The sequence below is a fragment of the Mustela lutreola genome, chromosome 1 (assembly GCF_030435805.1).
Source record: "Mustela lutreola isolate mMusLut2 chromosome 1, mMusLut2.pri, whole genome shotgun sequence".
Lineage (NCBI taxonomy): Eukaryota > Metazoa > Chordata > Mammalia > Carnivora > Mustelidae > Mustela > Mustela lutreola.
Window position 1 is genome coordinate 191,812,680 of NC_081290.1, and position 20,024 is coordinate 191,832,703.

General features: G+C 52.8%; 1 protein-coding gene across 5 annotated transcripts in view; it reads left to right on the forward strand.

The window, feature by feature from the left end:
- The window catches only part of GRIK4 (glutamate ionotropic receptor kainate type subunit 4), a 411,978-nt gene that overhangs the window by 291,630 nt on the left and 100,324 nt on the right, over positions 1–20,024 (forward strand). For all 5 annotated transcript variants that reach the window (XM_059183457.1, XM_059183459.1, XM_059183458.1 and 2 more), the window contains 3 exons: positions 7,857–8,018; positions 17,928–18,080; positions 18,772–18,876. In XM_059183457.1, coding sequence (XP_059039440.1) covers positions 7,857–8,018; positions 17,928–18,080; positions 18,772–18,876 — 420 coding nt within the window. The remainder of the gene's footprint in view (positions 1–7,856; positions 8,019–17,927; positions 18,081–18,771; positions 18,877–20,024) is intronic.

A 20,024-nucleotide genomic window follows, 5' to 3' on the forward strand; every position in this document is an offset into this window, starting at 1 on the left:
TTCATACCGTGTCTCCTGGTGACCTAGTTCTGAGTATACACTTGGGAGATATGAGATAATCAGCACTGATCTTATATGCCAGTACCTGGATCTTAATCCCACCTGTCTTCTGGGCAAGATGGTTAACATCCAGGCACCTTAGTTCCTTTTTCCCCCAAATGGGGATATGAATGTCCTGTCCGGTCTGAGTGTGCTCGTGAGGACCAGAAGTGATACGTGGAAGTGTCTTGTAAGCTATGTGGAACCATGTCCACAGCAGTAGTAAATGTTATTAATTCAGTAAGAAATTGATGTTTAATGAATGGCTTGTGATTTGCGTGGTGCAAGCTGCTGGTCTCCTCCCTCAGGCAGTGAGAGGCCAGGGCTGGGCACAGAGATGAAGGGACCAAGGGCAGATTCCTCGTTGAAAGCAGCCAAAAAGCAAGGGTGTGTTTGAAATGTCATTGTTAAGAATAGAAACCAGTTCTGGAGGGAAAGGGTCTATAAAGACAATCACAGCCTGATTGGGTCCCGGTGGCCCAATTGGGGGACATTTCAGAGGTCATCAGGCATCAGGATGGCACCGTTTAGGGGCTGCCCGTGGCCTGGCGGGAAGGGAGCTCTTAGATTCTTGGGCCGCTGAGGATTTTACGCAGGACTGGAGAGGCTCATCTTCGTGGCGTGTCTGGTGGCCTCCACGGTCTCCTCATTGCCTGTTAACAGTGCCTCAAAGGGCACGCAAGATGCCTGCCTCGAGCGATTGTCATTGTTCCTTCTACTAATACTAGTAACTCAAGGAATTCATATCATCCTTTGAATCAATGGAGGGCTTTTCCTGTGCGTTATCTCTTTTAAGCCTCACATCAATACTGCGGAGTGTCATTTCCCCCACTTCGTACCGAGAAAACTTGTCTAATTAAAAGAGATAAAAAATGAAGCGATTAAAAAATGTAAAAACCAAGACTGGTTTTGCAACATGGGTTTATATTGAGGAAAATCCAGGACCAGATACCCAGAGAGACAATATATGCCTTCGAATGTTCTAGCTCTGCATTGATACCTGTTCTGTCCGGAACAATTATTCTCCTAATCATTTCGTTAAACCAGCGAGCCAGCTTTTGGTGTCACCGACTTTCTCTAGGCACTAAGGACACAGCAATGAGTGAGACCGCCCAGTGAGTGAGATGGCAGGGAGGCATCCGTGCCTCAAATGATGGTGACCTTAGAGGGGTTTTAAGGATGACTGAGGCTCCTGAAGGACTCATGCCAGATGGTCAAGGTTATGAAGCAGCATCATCACCTTCTTCCCTCTGCACCTTAGCCACATGCACCTTCAGTTCCGCCACCTTTATTTCCAGGCCCCCCTCTCCACCTGCGTCCACCCGGTGTTTGCTCCTGTCCCTTCTCTGGGCTCTTCACGCTGAATGGGGTGGAGCAAACCTCCCTCTCCCGGGTCCTCAAGATCATCGCTCAGTGGCTCAGTCTGGGGCCCCGCCCCAAGCCCCCAGACCCCTATGTAATTAAAATCCTTCTCATGGAGAGATTTAGTGGATGTTTGGTATGTTCAGGCTACAGGTGTTCATTTTGTAGCCGTGAATCTTCTCACCGGTCTTTAAGTTGAGCTCTACGTCCTGAAATCAATTGTAACTCAATTTTCCAGCTGTTTTTATAGCATCTCACAGTGAACTCGGAGGGCCTCTGGTGGTTGGTGCTTCCACATGGAGGCGAGTGGGGGGGATGAAAACCTGGAGCGCTGGCTTTGATGTCAGCTGGGCCTGGCTTTGAATCCAGTCCCCTTTGTTCACAGCCATGTGCCCTAGGGAGAGCCGCTTCACTGTTCTGGGTCTTGAGGCTGCTGAAGGCAGCCTCACAACGGCAATGATCGCTCCTGTGTCATCGGGCTGCTGTCGGGAGGAATGGAAACCCGGCTCAGAAAGTGCTCGGCTTTGCCAGGCCCACAACTGGTGGTCACTGCGTTGTAGCAATTATTATTATTCTAAGTATTGCTTTGTTATAATTATTTATGGTTGGAAGATCTGGAACTTCAAGCCTTCTGTCTTGACACAAATAGCCACACCATGCAATTAACACCTTATGGTGACTTGTTTAGCAAAACTTTTCTCATTTGACAAGTAGCTAAAAAAAGCTTCTTAGAGAGTGAGAGAGAGGAAAAGCCCCCAGGCCAAATATTTCCCTTTGTCAGGATCCAGCCAGTGGCATAGGATCGGGGAGAAAGAAAGAGAAAGGGGGCAGGGTGGAGGGTAAACTGTGTTTGGGGAGAACAGGAATCAGATGTCATGAATGCCTAACGGTGCACGAGCCACTTTCCGTGGATTACCCCGGCAAGGCAGATGTACTTTTCCTGCATTTTACAGGTGAATAGGCTGAAATTCAGAGAGGTTACTGACCTGCCCAGCATCTCCCAACCAGTTTGTGGCCAAGTCAGGATTGGAACTCAGGATCATCTTAGTTCTTTTTACTACAACCTGATGTATCCTGATGAGACTGCCACATTGCACAACTCCAGGGGCCGCCACTCTCACTGTTGTGGATGTCAATGGCACCTGGGAGTTGGGCAGTGGCGTAGCCCTAGCTCCTGAGATCAGAGGTGTGGTCTCAGATAACGGGCTGTTGCAAAGGAGAAATGATGAAGGCCGGACCTGGTAGGGTTGGAAAAGGAGGGACAGACTCAAGAGATTCAGGGAACATTTGAGAGACAGATTTGACAAAATTGCCCACTGACTGGAAATGGAGTTAAAAGATGAGGAGGATTTGCAGTTTCCAGTTTATGTCGCTGGGGGAATAGCAATACGCTTCCTGGGTTAGGAATACAAGGGAGAAGGGGCTGCCAGGGAGACAGAACATCAGAGATTGTCACCTCTGCTCACTTCCCATTTTGCCCAGACCCAGGCCCAGGCGATGTAGGGGTAGGGGATGGGTTGTATCCAGGAGCCCATGTTTTACCTTCTTGCTTTTCTTCCTAAAGTCGAGCACAGAAACTGAATCTGGATCATTCAAAGTTCTTGTGCTTTTAGCTCTAGTCGACTGACCTTGTCCCCTGACCCACAGCCTGCCCTTGCCCTTGGCTCTGTGGCTGCAGAGCCAGGAAGTCCCTGTAGGTGGCTGGTGAGTGGATGCCTGTTGGTGGACCAGGACACTGGAAATGTCTCCCCTGCTGGAGAAAGTGAGGGGCGCTCCCTAGGTTGTACCATTCCCGATGACCTCTCCGTGTCGCTCTCAAACCCTTAGCCATGAGGCTTTCCTTCCAGGCCTGTTCAAAATGGCCCTCATTCAAGGGTAACCATCCCCTGTATCCGTTTGTAGCTGCGACATGAACTTTGATGGCAGTTATGTAGTTCCCTGCAAATCTTTGCACACTCAAAAATTCACACACACACGCACACACACTCTCTCTCTCATACATGTGTGCATGCATACACATTTAAAAATGTTCTAATGTGAAAGTCAAAAGATAAGAAAACAAGCTGTCCGGAGTTTGTTTTTCAAGATACAACAATGCAACCTCCAGAGGATAATCAGGGCGTGGTGCAAATTTTACTCATGTTTGTACATCTTCTGTGGGATGAAGACAGCAGACTAGGAGACTAGGTAAGAGTTAGGCGCCCTGAGGACCCCGGGGTCCTCGGTCAGTGAGAAACGTCTTCAATCAACAGCCCTGAGCCAGCATTTAGCAGACGGCTTGCGGGCGTCAGGCACTCTGCTGGGGGCAGCATGGGGTTCAATGACAAGCCTGACATTGTTGTTCTCTGTAAACATACAGGCCTTTAGAGGGAGAGAGGCCACGAGAAGGTAATGGCAGTGCAGGGGATGTCACAAATTCATGCAGATTTGGGGTCACTGTAGATCCGCGCTTGGTCTGTTCTGCCGCTCAGCTTTACCAGGTGGCCCCTGGCTCTGTTCTTCACCCTGGTTCCCCTCGTGTCACAGCAATGGACTCTAGTCCCATTGGGAGCGGGGACCCTCAGGATTTCCCTTCCTGAACCATTTATAAGAAGAGAATGAAGGCCCCCCCTCCCCCCCCAGTAAGAACCTGTTTAACCCCAGGACTTCCAGCCCTTTCTCTCATTTCAAGTACGATTGCAGCCAGCGGACTGTGTGGTCGGTGGGGAGGGGGCACAGGGAACCAAGTGAGCCAGGTGTGCTTTCCTACAGCTTGTGGTGGGCAGCAGGAACCAGATGGCTCTTAATCCTGAAATTGTTAATTTTATGAAATATCCCTCTCAGCACAATGTTTCCGCCACTTGATTTGGGGCTATATAATCCATATTTTCTTGAATGTGTTTGGAGTAGCATTTCCCAGGGCTCCTGGGTGGCTCAGTCGGTTAAGTGGCTGATGCTTGATTTCCGCTCAGGTCATGATCTCAGCATCGTGAACCCCAGCCCCACGCCAGGCTCTCTCTCCCTCTCTTTCTTTCACTCTTCCCACTTGCACGCACACAGTTCTCCCGCACCTCTCCCTCAGAAAAGAGTAGCATTTCCCAAAGTACATTTTGTAGAACACTTCTGTGAGACCCTCGTGGGTTTGGGGAGAAAGAAGTATTCCATGGTAATACATTTGGAGGGTTCTGGGTTGAACAAAATTTAAACAAGCTACTTTCCTGCAGGATTTCTTTAAGTTTTTCATACTGCTAGTGTGCGTGATGAATCTTGAAAATACAGATATAAATAATATACAGTGTCTTCTCACCTTAAATGGGAACCTTGTTTCTGTGAAATTTCTCTTAACATCCTGGAAAAGCTAGTGTCCCCAGGAATACATTTGGGCAAAAACTGGCTTAGAAGGTGTTCATTGTATAGAAACTGGCAGTGGTCAGGGGTTTCCCATTATTCATTTAGAGTTCAGCCTTCAGCAGCAGCAGAAGAGTCCAAGTTTAGACATAAAGAGGCACTTCCTACCTGAGAGGGCCCTCAGGGAGTAGAGTCTAGAGTGTCCCTGGAAATTATGATAAGAGAACACACCATCCCCTTTTTTGTCCTTTTGTAAGCTCTCCCATGAGTCATTATAAATAGAATGAATTATGAAGGAAGCTCCTGGATCTTTTTATCTTAAGGGGGGCCTTTGAAAAAAAGATATAATTGAGGGATAAGAAGGTAGGAATTAAAAGCAAGAAGACAGACGGGCTGACTTCTAAAAGGGTCGTCTCTAAGTGCCTGTAATTAACTCATTCAGTCTTCCTCTGCCCAGAGCACAGAATTGAAGGAAACACCTTCCTAACTCATGTTTCCTAAATAAGTGGAACTACCGTTGAGGGCCGGAAGGTGCCCGAGAGCTCAGGGTCGTATATCGGTCACTGTCCTACGTTGAACACTTCCATGTGCAAAATATAATGTAAAGCCTTTTGCGTGCATTTCCCATGTTTCTTGAAACAGCCTGTTGGGTAGCTCTCAGGATGGTTCCTCATTTTAAAATGAGGATCTGAGGCCCAGAGAGGTCCTTCCCTAAGGGCATCCAGTATGGTGCGGAACCTAGATCTGAATGCCAAAGCCCTTACTCACTATACGCACCTATTGCCATGGGGAGTGTGTAGACATCTGAGACATCAGGGCTCCCTTGAGATGGGCCTCCTTCCATCAGGAGGTGTCAGAGAGAGGGTGGAGGGGAGGAGTGATGAGGAAAGCCAAGGGAGAGGGGGCACCTTCCCGCTGATGAGGCCCCTTGGTTGCCTGACAGCAGCCTGGCTCTGTGCCCCCACCACCTCCCCCCCCGGTCCCCTTGCCAGATGCATCTCTTCTTATTAGCCATCTGCCCCTCGTGCTGCTGGGAGCCCACAGCGCACAGGCAGCTGCCCTGTTCGAGAGCCCAGAGATAATATCAGCTTATGAGTCAATACGTTCTCTGGCACGTCTGTGTTCCCCTAACGGGAATGCGGCAGGATCCAAAATATACTTAATCCTTAACTGGCTCCACGCTGTCAGGGGTTGGAGGCTCCAAAAGAGCCTTTGTCATTCTAGTTTGTAAGCTGTGGTTCATCAGGCTGGACTCTGGGCGGGGAGCTCCGGCCCACGGCCTCAGGCCTTGGCAGCGGCTACCATAGGTGAGTGTGCAGGGACAGGCCAGGGGCCCTGGCCGGGCTATGTCTTAAGAAAAGGAGTCTGCAATGCGGTGTAAGCAGTGCTTCGGCCCAGCCGGAAAGGACCCCGGGGCTCCTGCCATCTGTCCCGATAGGCTGAGTGGCTGTTGGGTTTGTCCTGGGCTCTGTAACTACAGAGCTCTGTGCAAGGTGCTCGGAATGAGCGTGCATTGGGTGTGACTTCAGGGCATGAACATGACCTGACCTGTGCTGGAAGCCACTCTTCCAGGAGCAGGATTGGTGAGCTAAGTAAATGCACACCTGCTTTGCCGGGTTTCCTCACACACAGCCTTGGAGGGCCCGCACACCTTGAGCTCAGCCCTGCCGGAGGAGGGCGATTCTTCTCCCTTTGACATTGACCATCCTCCATGGGACTCGTGCCTGCAGGTTTTATCTTGCTGGGAGAGCAGCTGACTCCAGCCAGCCAGGGCCCTGGAAGAGGGCGGTGGCTCCTGGGAGCATGCCCCAACTTGAGCTTTTAAATGTCACTACCCTGGATGGGGTCTCTCTGACTCCCTCATTCAAAGCAGCTTCCCCTACTCCACTATTGTTCCCGTAGATGGCTGAAATTCTGTTTTTTGTGTGTGCTTACTGTCTGTCTCCTCCAAGAACCCACAGCCTCCTTGAGAGCAGGACATGAGTCTCTCTTGTTCGAATCTTTTGTGCCTGGAACATCTTTTGTGCCTGGGTCTGGCTCATGATAAGTACTCGAGTATCTGTTAAATGAATGGGAAAATGTAATAATAAGAGAAGGCACAACCCTATGGGCAGACCTCCAGGCTGAGATTCTTCGAAAGCAAACCTGGCTTTGTCACTCCCCTGACAACAGTCCCCTCTGATCCCAGCCCCTATAGGATGAAATGTGGGTTTCCTCACCTGCTGGCCAGGCCGCTGAGCTCTGACCTCTGCTGACCTCCCCAGCCTCCTCTCTTCCTGTTCCCTCACCCCTGTATCCCCCATGCTCACCCGGCAACTCCCAAGCATTGCTGTGCATGTGACCTTGGGACCTATTGAGAAGGCGGACTCCCAGCCCTCAGCTCAGCTGATTCGGATTCAGTGGGTGTTGGGTGGGGCCCAGGAATTGCCACATTTTTAAAAAAAGATTTTATTTATTTATTTAACTCACAGAGAGAGATCAAAGTAGGCAGAGAGACAGGTAGAGTGAGAGGGGGGGAAGCAAGTTCCCAGGACCCTGAGATCATGAGCTGAGCCGAAGGCAGAGGCTTAACCCACTGAGCCACTCAGGCACCCCGATATTTTTTTTTAAAGCTATCTCGGAGAGTTCCAATGGCAGGTGGTCCGGGGACCACACTTGGAGCAGTGCTGCCCGGTCCGAGTACCCGGCAGGCAATTGGCTGACAGGGCCACAATTTCTCACCTCCGTGCCTTCCGATCACAGCCGCCATGGGGACTTCTTTCTGGAATCACCTTTGTCCATCCTCATTTGCCACCCAGAGGATGCCTCTGCCTCCTTCAAGGCTCAGCTCAAAGGGTCACACCATCTGTGCATACAGTCCTGCTTCCCCCACGCTCATTGGACTTTTCCTCTCCCCATGCCATGCACGTTAAACATACCCCTTTCTTAGAGATCATGCTACTTATTTCTCTCCTCTCCCAACACTGTGAGCTCTCAGAAGAGCCACCCGTGATTCTCTCTGGATCCTGAGTACCTAGCAGAGTGCCTGCCAGCAAACATTCATGGGACTAGAAGGAGAGCCCTGGACGCGCTCCATCCCCATGCCTCTGCCCTTGCTAACCCCCTTCTCTGACTCACGGGTCTTGCAGGAGTTCTCACTGCAGAGAATGGACAGCCTTGTGGATGACCGGGTCAACATTCTGGGATTTTCCATCTTCAACCAGTCGCATGCTTTCTTCCAAGAGTTTGCCCAGAGCCTCAACCAGTCGTGGCAGGAGAACTGTGACCATGTGCCCTTCACGGGGCCTGCTGTAAGTACCCGCCTGAGTACTGTGCCTGTTTGCCTCCTCCCGCAGGTACCCTCCTGGGGTCCAGCCCGGTCCAGGCCCCCGCTCAGAGAGAGGTGTGTACCAGTGCTGGGAAGTGGTTACAAGGGAGGTTTGGGGAGGAATGAGCTGTGAGCAGCAAGCTTCTTGGAGGCCCGTAGGGAGAGCCCTGTGTAGAGGGACGGATCTGTCATTGAGTGATATCCTGATGTCCGTGCATGTCCTGTGGCCAGACTCCCGATCGTGCTGTTGCTGAGAACTGTCTGAATTGAGGATCCACAGTCCTCCTCCTGGAAGGTACTTGTAGCTCATCAGGTCCTCATTTTTCAGGATAGGAAACCAAAGCCCAGCCTGGGAATGGGGCTTGGGGTGGGGACGTGGAGGTCTTGTTCAAAGGTGAACATCAAGCCTTTCGAAGGGTGATGGTAGATTCTGAGATGTCCTCACTCCTGGTGCAGGGCTCTCTCCATCCTGCTGGACCACTGCTCTGAGCAGGAGCTCATGCAGAGAGGCTATCCTGTGCCCTCACCCATGTTCTTCCTCTTTGAACTTCCTTCCTCTGCTCTATGTGTGATGGAAGCAGAGTTTTCCCCAGCATAGTGCGCTGGGTTTGATGTCCTTATTCTGTGGGGCAGGTCCAGTATGCGGGCTTGTGTCCGTCTGTTAAAAGGTGAGATCTCAGGAGACCAGGATTGTCTGGCTTTCTAGGTTCTGTCCCCCCCGTGTTACATTTAAGCCTCCCAAAGCCTCATAAGATAGCTCATGTGATGCTCTTGTAACTTTTCCAAGGTCTGCTTTCAGTATCTTCACTTTGCCGATGATGTAACTAGGCCCAGAAAGGTTAAGTAAACAGCCCAGGTCACACAGCTAGCAAGCAGAGGAACCAGCATCAGAACTCAGGTCAAAGTTTTAATCGCTATGCTGTTTTCCCCCTTCTAGGAGCTTCATTTGTGGTGCCACTGCACACTGGCCTGGCAAAGTGAGAGTAGTTAGTGGGTGTTTGTCGAACGAATGAGGGAATCAGGGAGGAGGAAGGCGGAACAGTGAGCTAGAGACAGAACAAATTGGAAAAGAGGTAGGCCCAGGAGGTGGCAGTGGAACCGGACACCCTCCTGGCATGGGACCTTCCCTGGAGGGCTCCTAAAATAGGAGCAAGACCTGGCTTTGATACATGTCCAGGGGCAAGGGTGTTTCTGGGTATTTGCACAAACAGACACCTAATTAGTGGTTGGCCAAGGTCATGATCCAGAGATAGGCTTCCTGAAGGCAGGCGCGTGGATGGAGGGCCCTTCCAGCAAGCCGTGTACCTCAAGGACTGCGTAGGCTGCAGGCAGTCCTTGGAAGGAAGGAGTAACTAAGGGGTCAGAGCTCATGCAGAGCTCAGGGAGCTGTGAGCAGGGAGCTGGGTAGAAGGACACTTGAGAACTGAGTTTCGGGAACAGTTTAAGGAGCACATTCCGACGAAGTATTTTAGACCTGAAAGAGGTGAGAATCCACAGGAGGGACTTGGCAGGGGTGAGACATCGGAAGGAAAGGGCTTCTCCCCACCAGTAGATGGGTTTGGGACGGCCCAGGACATGCTCAAGCATGGTAGGACGAGGCTCGTCCCTCCCAGCCGGATGCAGACCTGTCCCCTGCTCTCCCGGCCGGTCTTGCAGCCATGGCTCCCAAATTCTGATGAGGTGCTGGCAGCCTGGGAAGGCTCACGGGGTAGTACCAGGAAAGGAAGCAAAGCTTGCTGCCTGCTCTCCAGCCCAGACTCCTCCACATTCGGCACCTGGCCTGGTGAAATAAAGAAGTCTCTGGGCCATATTTCTAGTTGCTCTCAGAGGGGCTCAGCCCTTCCATTAGCGCTCACAACGACCACAGGCAGGCAGAGGAGAGGCCTGCCCAGGACCCAGTGAGAGGGCTTGCAAGGACTTGACAGGCAGGCCAGCTGAGGACCGGCCATGCTCACATGCGCCTGAGAGACCACTGGCCTCGGAGGCACAGAGGACCTGGATTCAAACACTGGCCTTGCCGGGTTCTTGCTCTGTGATCTTTGGTAGTTCCATAACTCTTCTGAGCCTCTGATTTTTTTTTTTTTTAAGATTTTATTTATTTATTTGCCAGGTTAGAGAGGCATCACAAGTAGGCAGAGAGGCAGGCAGAGAGAGGGAAGCAGGCTCCCTGCTGAGCAGAGAGCCCTATGCGGGCCTCAATCCCAGGACCCTGAGATCATGACCTGAGCTGAAGGCAGAGGCCTAACCCAGGCACCCCTGAACCTCCAATTCTTTACCTGTCATTTGGGGCTGATTCTGCTCGACCATTTTAGGAGATTTTTCTGAACATAAAATGGAACATAAGTCTATCTTCAAATCAGTTATTCACTATAGAGCCTCCTCAGGGAGAAGTATTAAGAGATGTTTTTGGTAGTTTTTGCTGTATAAATGCCAAGTAACAATCAACCCCCAAATCGCAGGAGCATGTGACGTGCAGCCCTCTTGTAAGTTCATGGATCCGTACATCAGATCGGCTTGTCTGGGGCTTGTCTGGGGCGTGAGGAAGGATTAGCTACAGATTCCTAACCCAGCTGGAGTTCAGCACATCTGAGCCCTTCTCTCTGTGAATCCGCCTCGCATCTTCTCAAGGCAATGGCAGGGCTGTGACAAAGCAAGTAGGAATGCACCAGGCTTTTTAGTGCTAATTTCCCAGAATGGGCACACAGCGATTGCCATATCATGTTGCTGGCCAAAGAAAGGCACACAGACACTTTCAAAGTCAGGGAATGAGGAAACAGACTCTGCGCTTTTGGAGAAGGAAAGTAAGGAGTCAGAAGGAAAAGACCTGAGTCCAGGGTAGAATGAAGGATGGGGACCCAGCCCGTAATCCACCCCGGTGAAGCAGAGCCAAAGCCTTTACCTTTCGGGATTCGTGATGTGTGAAGTAAGATCTGCCTTCACCGCTAGTTAAATGGTCCTTGTGGGATCTTGCCCTGTGGAACCCGAGTGAAGCCCCTTAGTTCTGCCTGGAATGGTGAGGGAAGGCTTCTCGGAAGAGGGGGATGCAAAGACCACATTGCTGCTCGCTGCACGTGCGGGACACCGTGCAGGGTGTGAAGGCATCCAGGGTGGAGCAGGGGCCGCCTGTCCGGTCACACGGAAGTAGCCCTCCTGATCTCATTTTTGTCCTTCCCCATTCAGTCTCAGACCTCCCAAAGCCTCAGCGTCCTGTGCTCCCCAAGAATGTGGGGGACCTTCAGGGAATGAGGGTTTCTCTGGAGGCTCCCTCCACATTTGGGGTGGAGAACAAGAGTATAAGCCTACTTCAGAGGGGCGATGTGAGGAGATGAAGCATGAGCCTGAGACCCAGCCCCGGTCCCCAGGAGAGGACAGTCCGTCCTGTGTCCCGGATTGTGGTGCTACCTCAGTCAGCTTTCTCTTCGCCGAGCCCTGCTGTTTTCTTGCCGACGAAATAGGGACGTGTGTTCTTTCTAGCTCAGGAGACCAGGGTGCTCATTCCATGTGTTTCAACCGTACACAGAGCTGAGAAACCCTGGAGCGCTTCCCACAAAATTATCCCACCTCGACCTCTTCTTTTCCTATTCATGACATCCTATAGCAGATGAGAGTGGTCACACGTCCTTTGTTTGGTAAATGGAGAAACTGAGGCACAGAAGAAGGAGATTAGAGCCCAAGACGGCCTCTCTGTGCCAAGAGCCTTGCAGCCACCATCTCCGTGCCTCTGAGGAGGAAGGGAAGCTGTTACAGAAACTCCTCACCTGGAAGAATATGGAAAGAAAGCTCCCAGCTTCAAACAGCAACAAATCCTTCTCAAGGCTTCTCACTTAGCAACTGCCTTTTGAAAAGTGGTGCCTCTTCCTGTCTCTTTGGGGGTTGAAATTCCCAGCACAAACAGCCCAGCCCTTTCATTTGCTGGGGAGCTGGAAGGCGAGAAATAATCAGTTCCAGGAAAGCCCAGGTCCATCTCTCTCCCCATCCAGCTTTCTAAAAAGGCTGCAGCCAGCCAGCTCCTCCACGGGGACCCGCTCTCTCCTGCCTCCAGGGTCCTCTTCTCTCTCGAAGTTCCCCTCTGCGCGCTCTGTCTCAGGTCCGGTCTCTCTTCCTTCTTGTGCCTTCTCTCTGGACTCTTTCCTTCTCCTTTTCCCCTCCCCCAGTCACATCCTTCCCTTCTCTTCCCCTTCCTCTCCTGCCCTCCACCTGCCTTCTGCACCCTTGGCGTCTCTCTTGTCCCGTTTCTCTTCCTCCTGAATTGTGTGTGCCCCCCTTGTGTGCAGGGCAGCTGCTCTGAGGACACAGAGAGGGAGCATCTGAGCTGAGGGGTTAGTCATCAAGAAAGAGAGCGAGCGAGCTGGGCTCAGCACACAGGGACACACACACACACACACTCCGGCCCGGGATGCATCTCCAGGTGGCTGACAGCACGTTTCTCTCTTGCCTCCCGCCTGACGCTGTGCGAGCTGTGGGCGGGGGAGCTGGGGATGGAGACACATACCCACTATTTCACGTGCCGTTCCCATTAATCACACTGCAAAGAACAAAATTCGTAGAAAATCGTTAAAATTACAGATGGCTAGGTTAAGTAATTAGAATTTAGGCTAAAACAGATGTTTGTAATTAAGTGTTTATTTCATTGAATGAAACCCAGATTGTACGGACTATTCGATGAGATTTTAATGGCTCCTGTCCTGGTCTGATTTGGGGGGACAGAGTTTAAGCTACAGAGGTTCAGAGACGAATGGGCATCCGAGAGAAGGGGATCCCAGTGGTCTGGGTGAGCGAGCTGCCCGGGGAGGGGGAGATGAGGTTTACAGGGGTGTGTTTGGAAGATATTCTTATTTTTCTTTCAGAGGAGGGGGCGGAAACTCAGCCACTGTTCCCTGCGTCAGATTGATTTCATCTTAATTTATACAGTCTTTCGTTCCCCTAAACAATTTACAAACAGCTCAAAAGGAAATAACAATGAAGAACCAAATGATAATATAAAAACAAGGGAAATCAAGAGTCCCTTGCCAACGACATTTTGGTGCCAAGAAAAGAGGAGAGGATTTTAAACAAGGATTGAGCCGTTTGGGGGATTTAATATTTAGAAGATCAGGGGCAGGGGAAGCAGAGACAAGACGAGAGAGGCATGCGCACAGATGGGGCACGGAAGCCACGGAAAGACAGAGGCGGGTGGGGAAGGGAAGGGCCATGGGATGGGAGACGGGCAGGAGCAGGAACGAGGGGAGTCTCCGTCCAGACTGGAGACAGGGACGGAGCGCTGTGTTGGTACCAGAGCCGCCTTCTCCCAGGTGCAATCCTGAGTGCTTGCCGGAGCTAAACTAGTAAATAATAGCAGAGAGCCAAAGCAAGGAGAGCAGCAGGCTGCTTTGGGATGGCGATCTGCAGTGAGCCCAACTGTTGATGAGACAGAGATCCTAGGCCCTCCAGTCAGAGGTGGACCTGGCTGAGCAGAGGAGATGGGCATCTGGGGCGGGCTGGGCGGCGGGGCTCAGAGAGGCAGCTGGAGGATCCGGGCGGAGGGCCTGGGAGCCTCACCAGGAGTCTGCGAGACAGGGGCTGTGTATGGAGGACTCTAAGGAGACCCAGCTGGGAGGGATGGTGTTCGGGGGCTTAGAAGGTTTCTGCTCGGATGGGCCCAGGTTCAGCCGTAGAGAGGACCCGTGAAGCCCGGGGCTCACTGGGGACTGCCACCGTGTCACCTCTCTGAAGTCAGTATGCAGATGGAGAGGAGACAGGAAACTTGAGGCTGACCCCCTTCCACTCACCCCTGCCCCCATCATCCCTCTCGGCTTCCGTTCCTAGAAGCGCTGGCAGATACCACGAAGGTCCCAGAGCATAGGATGCCCAAAGAACACTGTGGACGGGCACGTGCCCCACTCCCAGCAGCCGGATCATTTGCTAATAAGAGAACATCAGCCAAGAAAACCACATCCCAGACGAGTGGGAACAGCAAGCAGGAGGCAGGAAGGAGCCTGGGGGCTGGTGGGAGGGTGTGAGGAATGGCGCGGAGAGCGGCGTCTGCCAGTCTGCAGGGACTGGGGTCTGCCAGGGACCAGCACACAGCCTCCTGAGAAGAAGGGCCTCTAGAGGGGGATGAGGGGGCCCAGGCCTCTCTGAGGGCAACCGTGCCCTGGGAGGAAGGTGGTCCCTGGGGCCTTGGTACTGGCTAAGGTGCATTCAGCTTCCAACAAGGGAAGTCTTGTATTAAATTGCTTTATGCACCAAAAGGAAACATGTGACCTCGTGTCACAGCAAGTTGGGAGGGAAGGCAGGCTCTGGACGGATGTTTCTGGAAACCCAGTTTTCTTCTGTTCCTCCGTCCCCTCTGTCAAGCCAGTGCTCAGGCCAGAGCCAGGCTGGCTGCCGCAGGCCCAGGCGCCGTGTCCTGCACGGCAGTGCCGAGAGGAGAAGGAAGGACTCCCTCTCTTGGAGAGTTCTGGGAAGTGATCCCTCCCCGCTGGTCTCCGTTCCTGTCTCTGGGGATCAGAATTGGGCCTCTGGCCCGTTCCCGAATCAATGATGGCGATGATGGAAGGATTCCTGGACCACTCAGGATCCCCTGAGAGCTGGGGGTGGATTGGCCATCCCTGCAGCACGTGGGGAGTGGAGGAGACCCGCGCACAGTGGGAGCTCTGCTGGGGAGGAAGAAGGAGAGAATGGGTGCTGGGTAGGCAATCGATGGTTCTCTCCCACTGCCGCCTCTGTCCTGCCCTGTCCTGTTCTCACGACGTTTCTAAGTGGCTCTTTACTGAGAGGCTAGTGTGAGGACAGACAACCAGTCGGACCAAGGGGCAAATTGGGTGATGGCCAAACCCAGGACGAGAGAGAGGCCTGCCCACTACCTTTCCTTACCCCCAGCGCTGGCCCACGAGTCTCACGCTCCTGTCTGCTGTTGAGAAGGTCACCACGTCGAGAAGACTGCCCATGTTGTCCCGGGAGGCTGGGCATGTGAATAAATCTGACAGGGTAATGACTCACCACCGGTTTCTCGAGGGGACGGAAGGACAATGTCGTAGACACAGAAGGAAACCAGACTGGAGAAAGGGTCCTGGGACTCCAGTCCTGGCCCTTCCTCTGTCCTGCTTGGTGACTTTGGGCAGTAGGTGAATTCTTCGAGCCTTGGTTTCATCACTGATAAAATAAGAGAGTAGGTCTCTTTGATGTCTAGGAGCCTTTCCTGTCTAATAGGCCGAGATTTTGAGACTCTCTGAATGGACAGATTAGTGGCAAGACAAAGGAGAAGGTGGGACAGAAATTAGTTTACTGTATCATTTAAATAGCCAAACAGAAGGATCTGGGGGTTAATGTCAGTGGTGGTAACCAATGCCCCCCTCCTCGGGTCAATGTTCGTCTAAGCTGGAAAGGGAGAGTCTGTAGCATTGATCATTTCCATATGTCCTTTTGGCAAGGAAATGTGAGAGGTCCATTAATAAAGGAGCCACATGTGCTCGGGGGAAAATGAATTATGTGCAAAGGACAAGGACAGTTGTAGGCTCTCCGAGAAGCATTGAGCGCCTTGCAGGTGAGCCTGGGATCAATGAAGAAGGAGCTGAGCTGCAGAGGGGAAGGCGGTGGGGAGGAGAGAGCAGGAGGTGATGGGCAGGAGGGACTCTAGGGAGGTGGCCGGTCAGCACGGCTCAGCCTGACTGCAGAGCTTTCTACTGGTCCTGATCGCTCTGTTTCGTGCTCCTGCCTGCTTGGTCTTTAGGCCACAGGGCACTTCAGGGCCAGGGGACAGAAAAGGAGGGGTGAGGGAGCTGAGAGACCCAGCCCAGGCACAGTGGGTGCAGGGGCTCCTGCCTGTGTGGATGTCTTGAAGGAGAATGGGAGATGCTGAGGTGTCGGTGCTGCCACATTGTAGGAGCTGAATAAATGTGGAAAGAAGGAAAAGAAGGAGCCAGAGAGGGATGGAGAAGGGAAGAAGGAGGAAGAAGGCAGTTTTGCAACGCAAGTGAATGCGGATCAGGGCTGGGACGCTCTCTGGGCTGTTCTCCCTGTAACTGACTTTTAGAAAGATGATCTGAAGTCAACACCACCACCCCCAAGTCGCTGTCACAGCACTCCTTGCCCAACAGGCAGCTCAACTGCAGAGGGAATAAGTCCCTGTTCCCAGCGTGTTTCCTGCCTTGAGCTCCCCGTTCTTGCGACTCCCTGTAGCCTTCATTCAGCCAGCACCTGCTCCCCGGGCTGACACCTACCAGTACCCAGGGGGTACACAGTTGGCAGAACACGTTACAGACTCGCAAGCCAGGGGGCTGCCTCTCCTTTACGGGGAGCCGTTGTTCTCTCCAGGCTTCCAGCGTGCTCGGGATTGCTCAGCACGTGCATGAGGGCTGGGATCTAGACTCTGGGTGTCCCCGTCCCCGCCTCAAGATGCTTACACTCTGTCTTGAGAGCTCGAAAAAAATCCCAGAGGTCATCACATGGTCTCCCTGCCTCCAGCCTTGGAGGGGTCAGACTCCCAGGGCCTGGCCAGGGAGGAGGAGGTTATAAGAAGTGACAGACCCTGATATGACTGCCCCTACAGGGGATGGCCTGCCACTCAGGGCTCCTGTGCATTTTGTCCCTATTGTCATTTACACTCAGTAGGTTTTCTTGTTGGAGACTGTATGTGAACAGCCAAGTGTCGTCCAGGGCAGGCAGCTTCTGATTTTCCGCCCCTACCCAAAGCAGCAAACATTGGGTTAATACATGGGGCAGGGCTTTGGTGGAGCCTCTGTGGGCAGATTTCACCCAAAACTTAATTCAGTTCTAGAAATGTGTCTTGGGGGGCCTACCACATGCTGGGGCCCGGTGCTAGATGCTAGGTGGGGTATAGAGATGATGACCCTACCTGTTCCTGCCTGAAGAGCTTGCAGTTAGACTAGGGAGAAGAAAATTTGAACAAGCTGCCTGGGCTTCTACCCTGGGCTCTGACTCCCTCCGCAGAATCATCCCTGCCTGCATTGCTGGTTTCTTGCCTCTTCCCCTCCCATGCGCCCCCCCCCCCAAGTGTGTCCCACACTTTGCACCCCTGTGCATGTCCAGTTCCACCTCTGGAGGCCCTTTTCCCTTTCCCCAGCTGCTCCCCCTCCCAGATCCAGTGATGTCTTTACCAAAATCCTTCAGCGCTCAGTTCCCACGCTGTGTCCTCCAAGAAATGTTTTCTTGATCACACAACATGGTCTTCCTCTTTGGACCCCACCCTGCCCTGCCCTGACCTTTGTGTGTCCGCTCACTCGGTTTCACGTTACCCTTGTTTGGGTCCTGTCCCCCGCCCCGTACACCCTCTCCTATCCACGGCAGCCTCTTGCAGGAATAGAGTCTTGCTCAGTTTGGGCTTTGCGTTTACCAAGTGCTTTGTAAGTACCCATCACACTGAGTAGTACAGAGCAGTTGACCGACAGTAGGAATATCCAGGGAGATGCCATTTCCTGGGGTCTTCTAGGAAGAGGTGACCTTTGGCCGAGCATCGAGCAATGGGCAGATCTGAACGTAGTGTCCAGGTTTCTTCCCTCTTCCCGAGATCGGTAGCCCCATCCCCTTCTTGGGGATTTCGGACAGCAACGGGATTTGCTACCTCCTTGGGGCAAAGAAAGAAAAAGACATCCTTGAAAGTGGTTGGGTCTCCAAGGGACAGCTGGGTGGTCCAATCCCAGAGAACTCTTCGCCACCCCTGCCTGCCTCCGGCAAACGCCTGAATGCTTCGGGGAAGTGGAGCTGTCCCAGAGCCAGGCAGTGGCCCCGAGCAACAAACAAGTGCCCTTATTTCTTCTTTGTTTCTCTTTTCTCTTGTCCCCCTCCCTTCTTTTCTTCCTCCTTTCCCTTCTCCACCCCCTTCACACCCATCCCTCCTTCTCCCTGGGCCCCCCCACCCCTGCCCTCCTGCCCGCCGTCCGCCCCCTCCCAGCTGTCCTCGGCCCTGCTGTTTGACGCTGTCTACGCCGTGGTCACCGCCGTGCAGGAGCTCAACCGCAGCCAGGAGATCGGCGTGAAGCCTCTGTCCTGCGGCTCGGCCCAGATCTGGCAGCACGGCACCAGCCTCATGAACTACCTGCGTATGGTGAGGGGCCGCTGGGGCCCCGCAGTGGGGGGTGGGACGCTCTGCTTGCCGCCCTGCGCCTCCAGGCCTTCTCGGAATATCCCAGCCCTGGATAAAACAGCCATCCGCAGTGACACCATTCCCTGCACCGTGGGCCACCGTTGTTCCCTGATCCCTGACGCCCCACTGAGGAGGCATAGTCTGGAGCTGGCTTTCCTGGCCACATCTCCAGCTGTGGCTCCCCTGAGGGGATGGACATGGATCTCTAGGCCACGATGAAGACCTCTCCTGTCAGAGAAGCCTGGTGCAGAGTGGGTTTTGCATTTAGAGTCAGGGGTTTCCTGACTCCCTGCAGACCCAAAGGTGGGTGAGCAGCTTCCCAAAAAGGATAGATTCTGTTAACAAATAGCACCCTCGGGGAGGAACACAGGAGAACTGGAGTTCAGGCCGCCATCTTGGCACTGTGTTGTTTTATGTGTGGTCCTTGGGTGTGGGGCATCCTTCTCCGACTCCAGCCCCAGCCAAGTCTGAATTCATTCCAGAAACATCACATTTGTAGTCATAAGATCCTGTGGTTGAGAGACAGGCAGGAGAATGGACCTTGATGGTCTGCTTTCTCTCAGGCATCCTTAAATAGCCCGTGTGTGGAATGCTTAGAGCCAAGTAGGACACGGGCCCTATTTGGTGCTGTAACTCACTCTCTCTTGGACAGGTAGAATTGGAAGGTCTCACCGGCCACATTGAATTCAACAGCAAAGGCCAGAGGTCCAACTATGCCTTGAAAATCTTACAGTTCACCAGGAACGGTTTTCGGCAGGTAAGTCTGGCTCCACAGCCATGATGGCCCATCCTTCCTCATTGTTCCCTCTGCGTCCCCAACCCTCCCATCCCATATCTCCTTGGCACCCAGGATGGCCCCTTCTCTCGGTTATTGCCGGGAGCTACAGGTTGCCTCCTATGTCCTATGCATGGCTCCCGGCATGCACCAGCCTCCCCCACTTCCGGCCACCAAATCAGCTAGTGTGGGTCAGGGACTGCAGCCTCAGCAGAATACCAAGAAGGAGGCCATCATGCTCTGTAGGGGAAGGGGGGCAAGAGGGTATCACCTAAGGAAGAAATTCCCAGGCCATGCCCACCATTTTGAATTATTCTACTCCCTGAGTTTCACCCTAACGCTGGAGCCAGCATCAGACTCCCGAGAGCACACAGGGAAGGAACCAACTGGGTCCCTTTGGTGTTGGAGTGGACGGGCAGCTCCCTCCTGCTGGCTCTTTCTTGACCGACCCACGCCCACCCATGCTGCTCACAGCCCTCCCCTCCTGTCTGCTACCTATCTTCTCCCATAAGCTCTGGATAGCTCGGTCCTCTGAAGCTCCTTTTCAACCCCTTACTGCTCCCTCCTTTTTCCATGAGCTCATTCTCCCTCTGTCCGGTCCTCTCACATCAGTGGAGACAGGGATCCGCACAGCCCCTCCAGGAGCCTCCCTGAAGGTCTCCCAACTGCCCCGTCATCTGGATAATCAACCCCCTATTCTTAAGCTAACCTTCCTCCAGCCTTAGAAAAGCCAGAGAAATTGGAACTGATGAGCTAATTATAGCAGGAACCAGACGCACTGGAGGGCTTCCGGCTGTCAGAGTAGCTGAGCGCGGGAATGTGGCCCAGAAGGGGCTACAGTCACCTTTCCTCAAGGTTATCCAGATTCTTTGCCCTCCTCCTCCTCTTCCCCTTCCTCTCCTCCCCCTCCATCATCATCATCACCATCACAGAGCAGCTTGGCGCTTCCTAAGCTCTTACCACCGGCCATAAACCATATTGGTTGTGTCCTATGTGTTTTCTCATTTAACCTTACAGACTAGGTGCTTTCCATTTATTTTCATTTTATTTGTTTGTCATCTGCGCACAGAGACAGTTAATCTGGATACCATCTATTTCCTTTTCTTGTCCGGCTCAGTGGCTAGAACGTC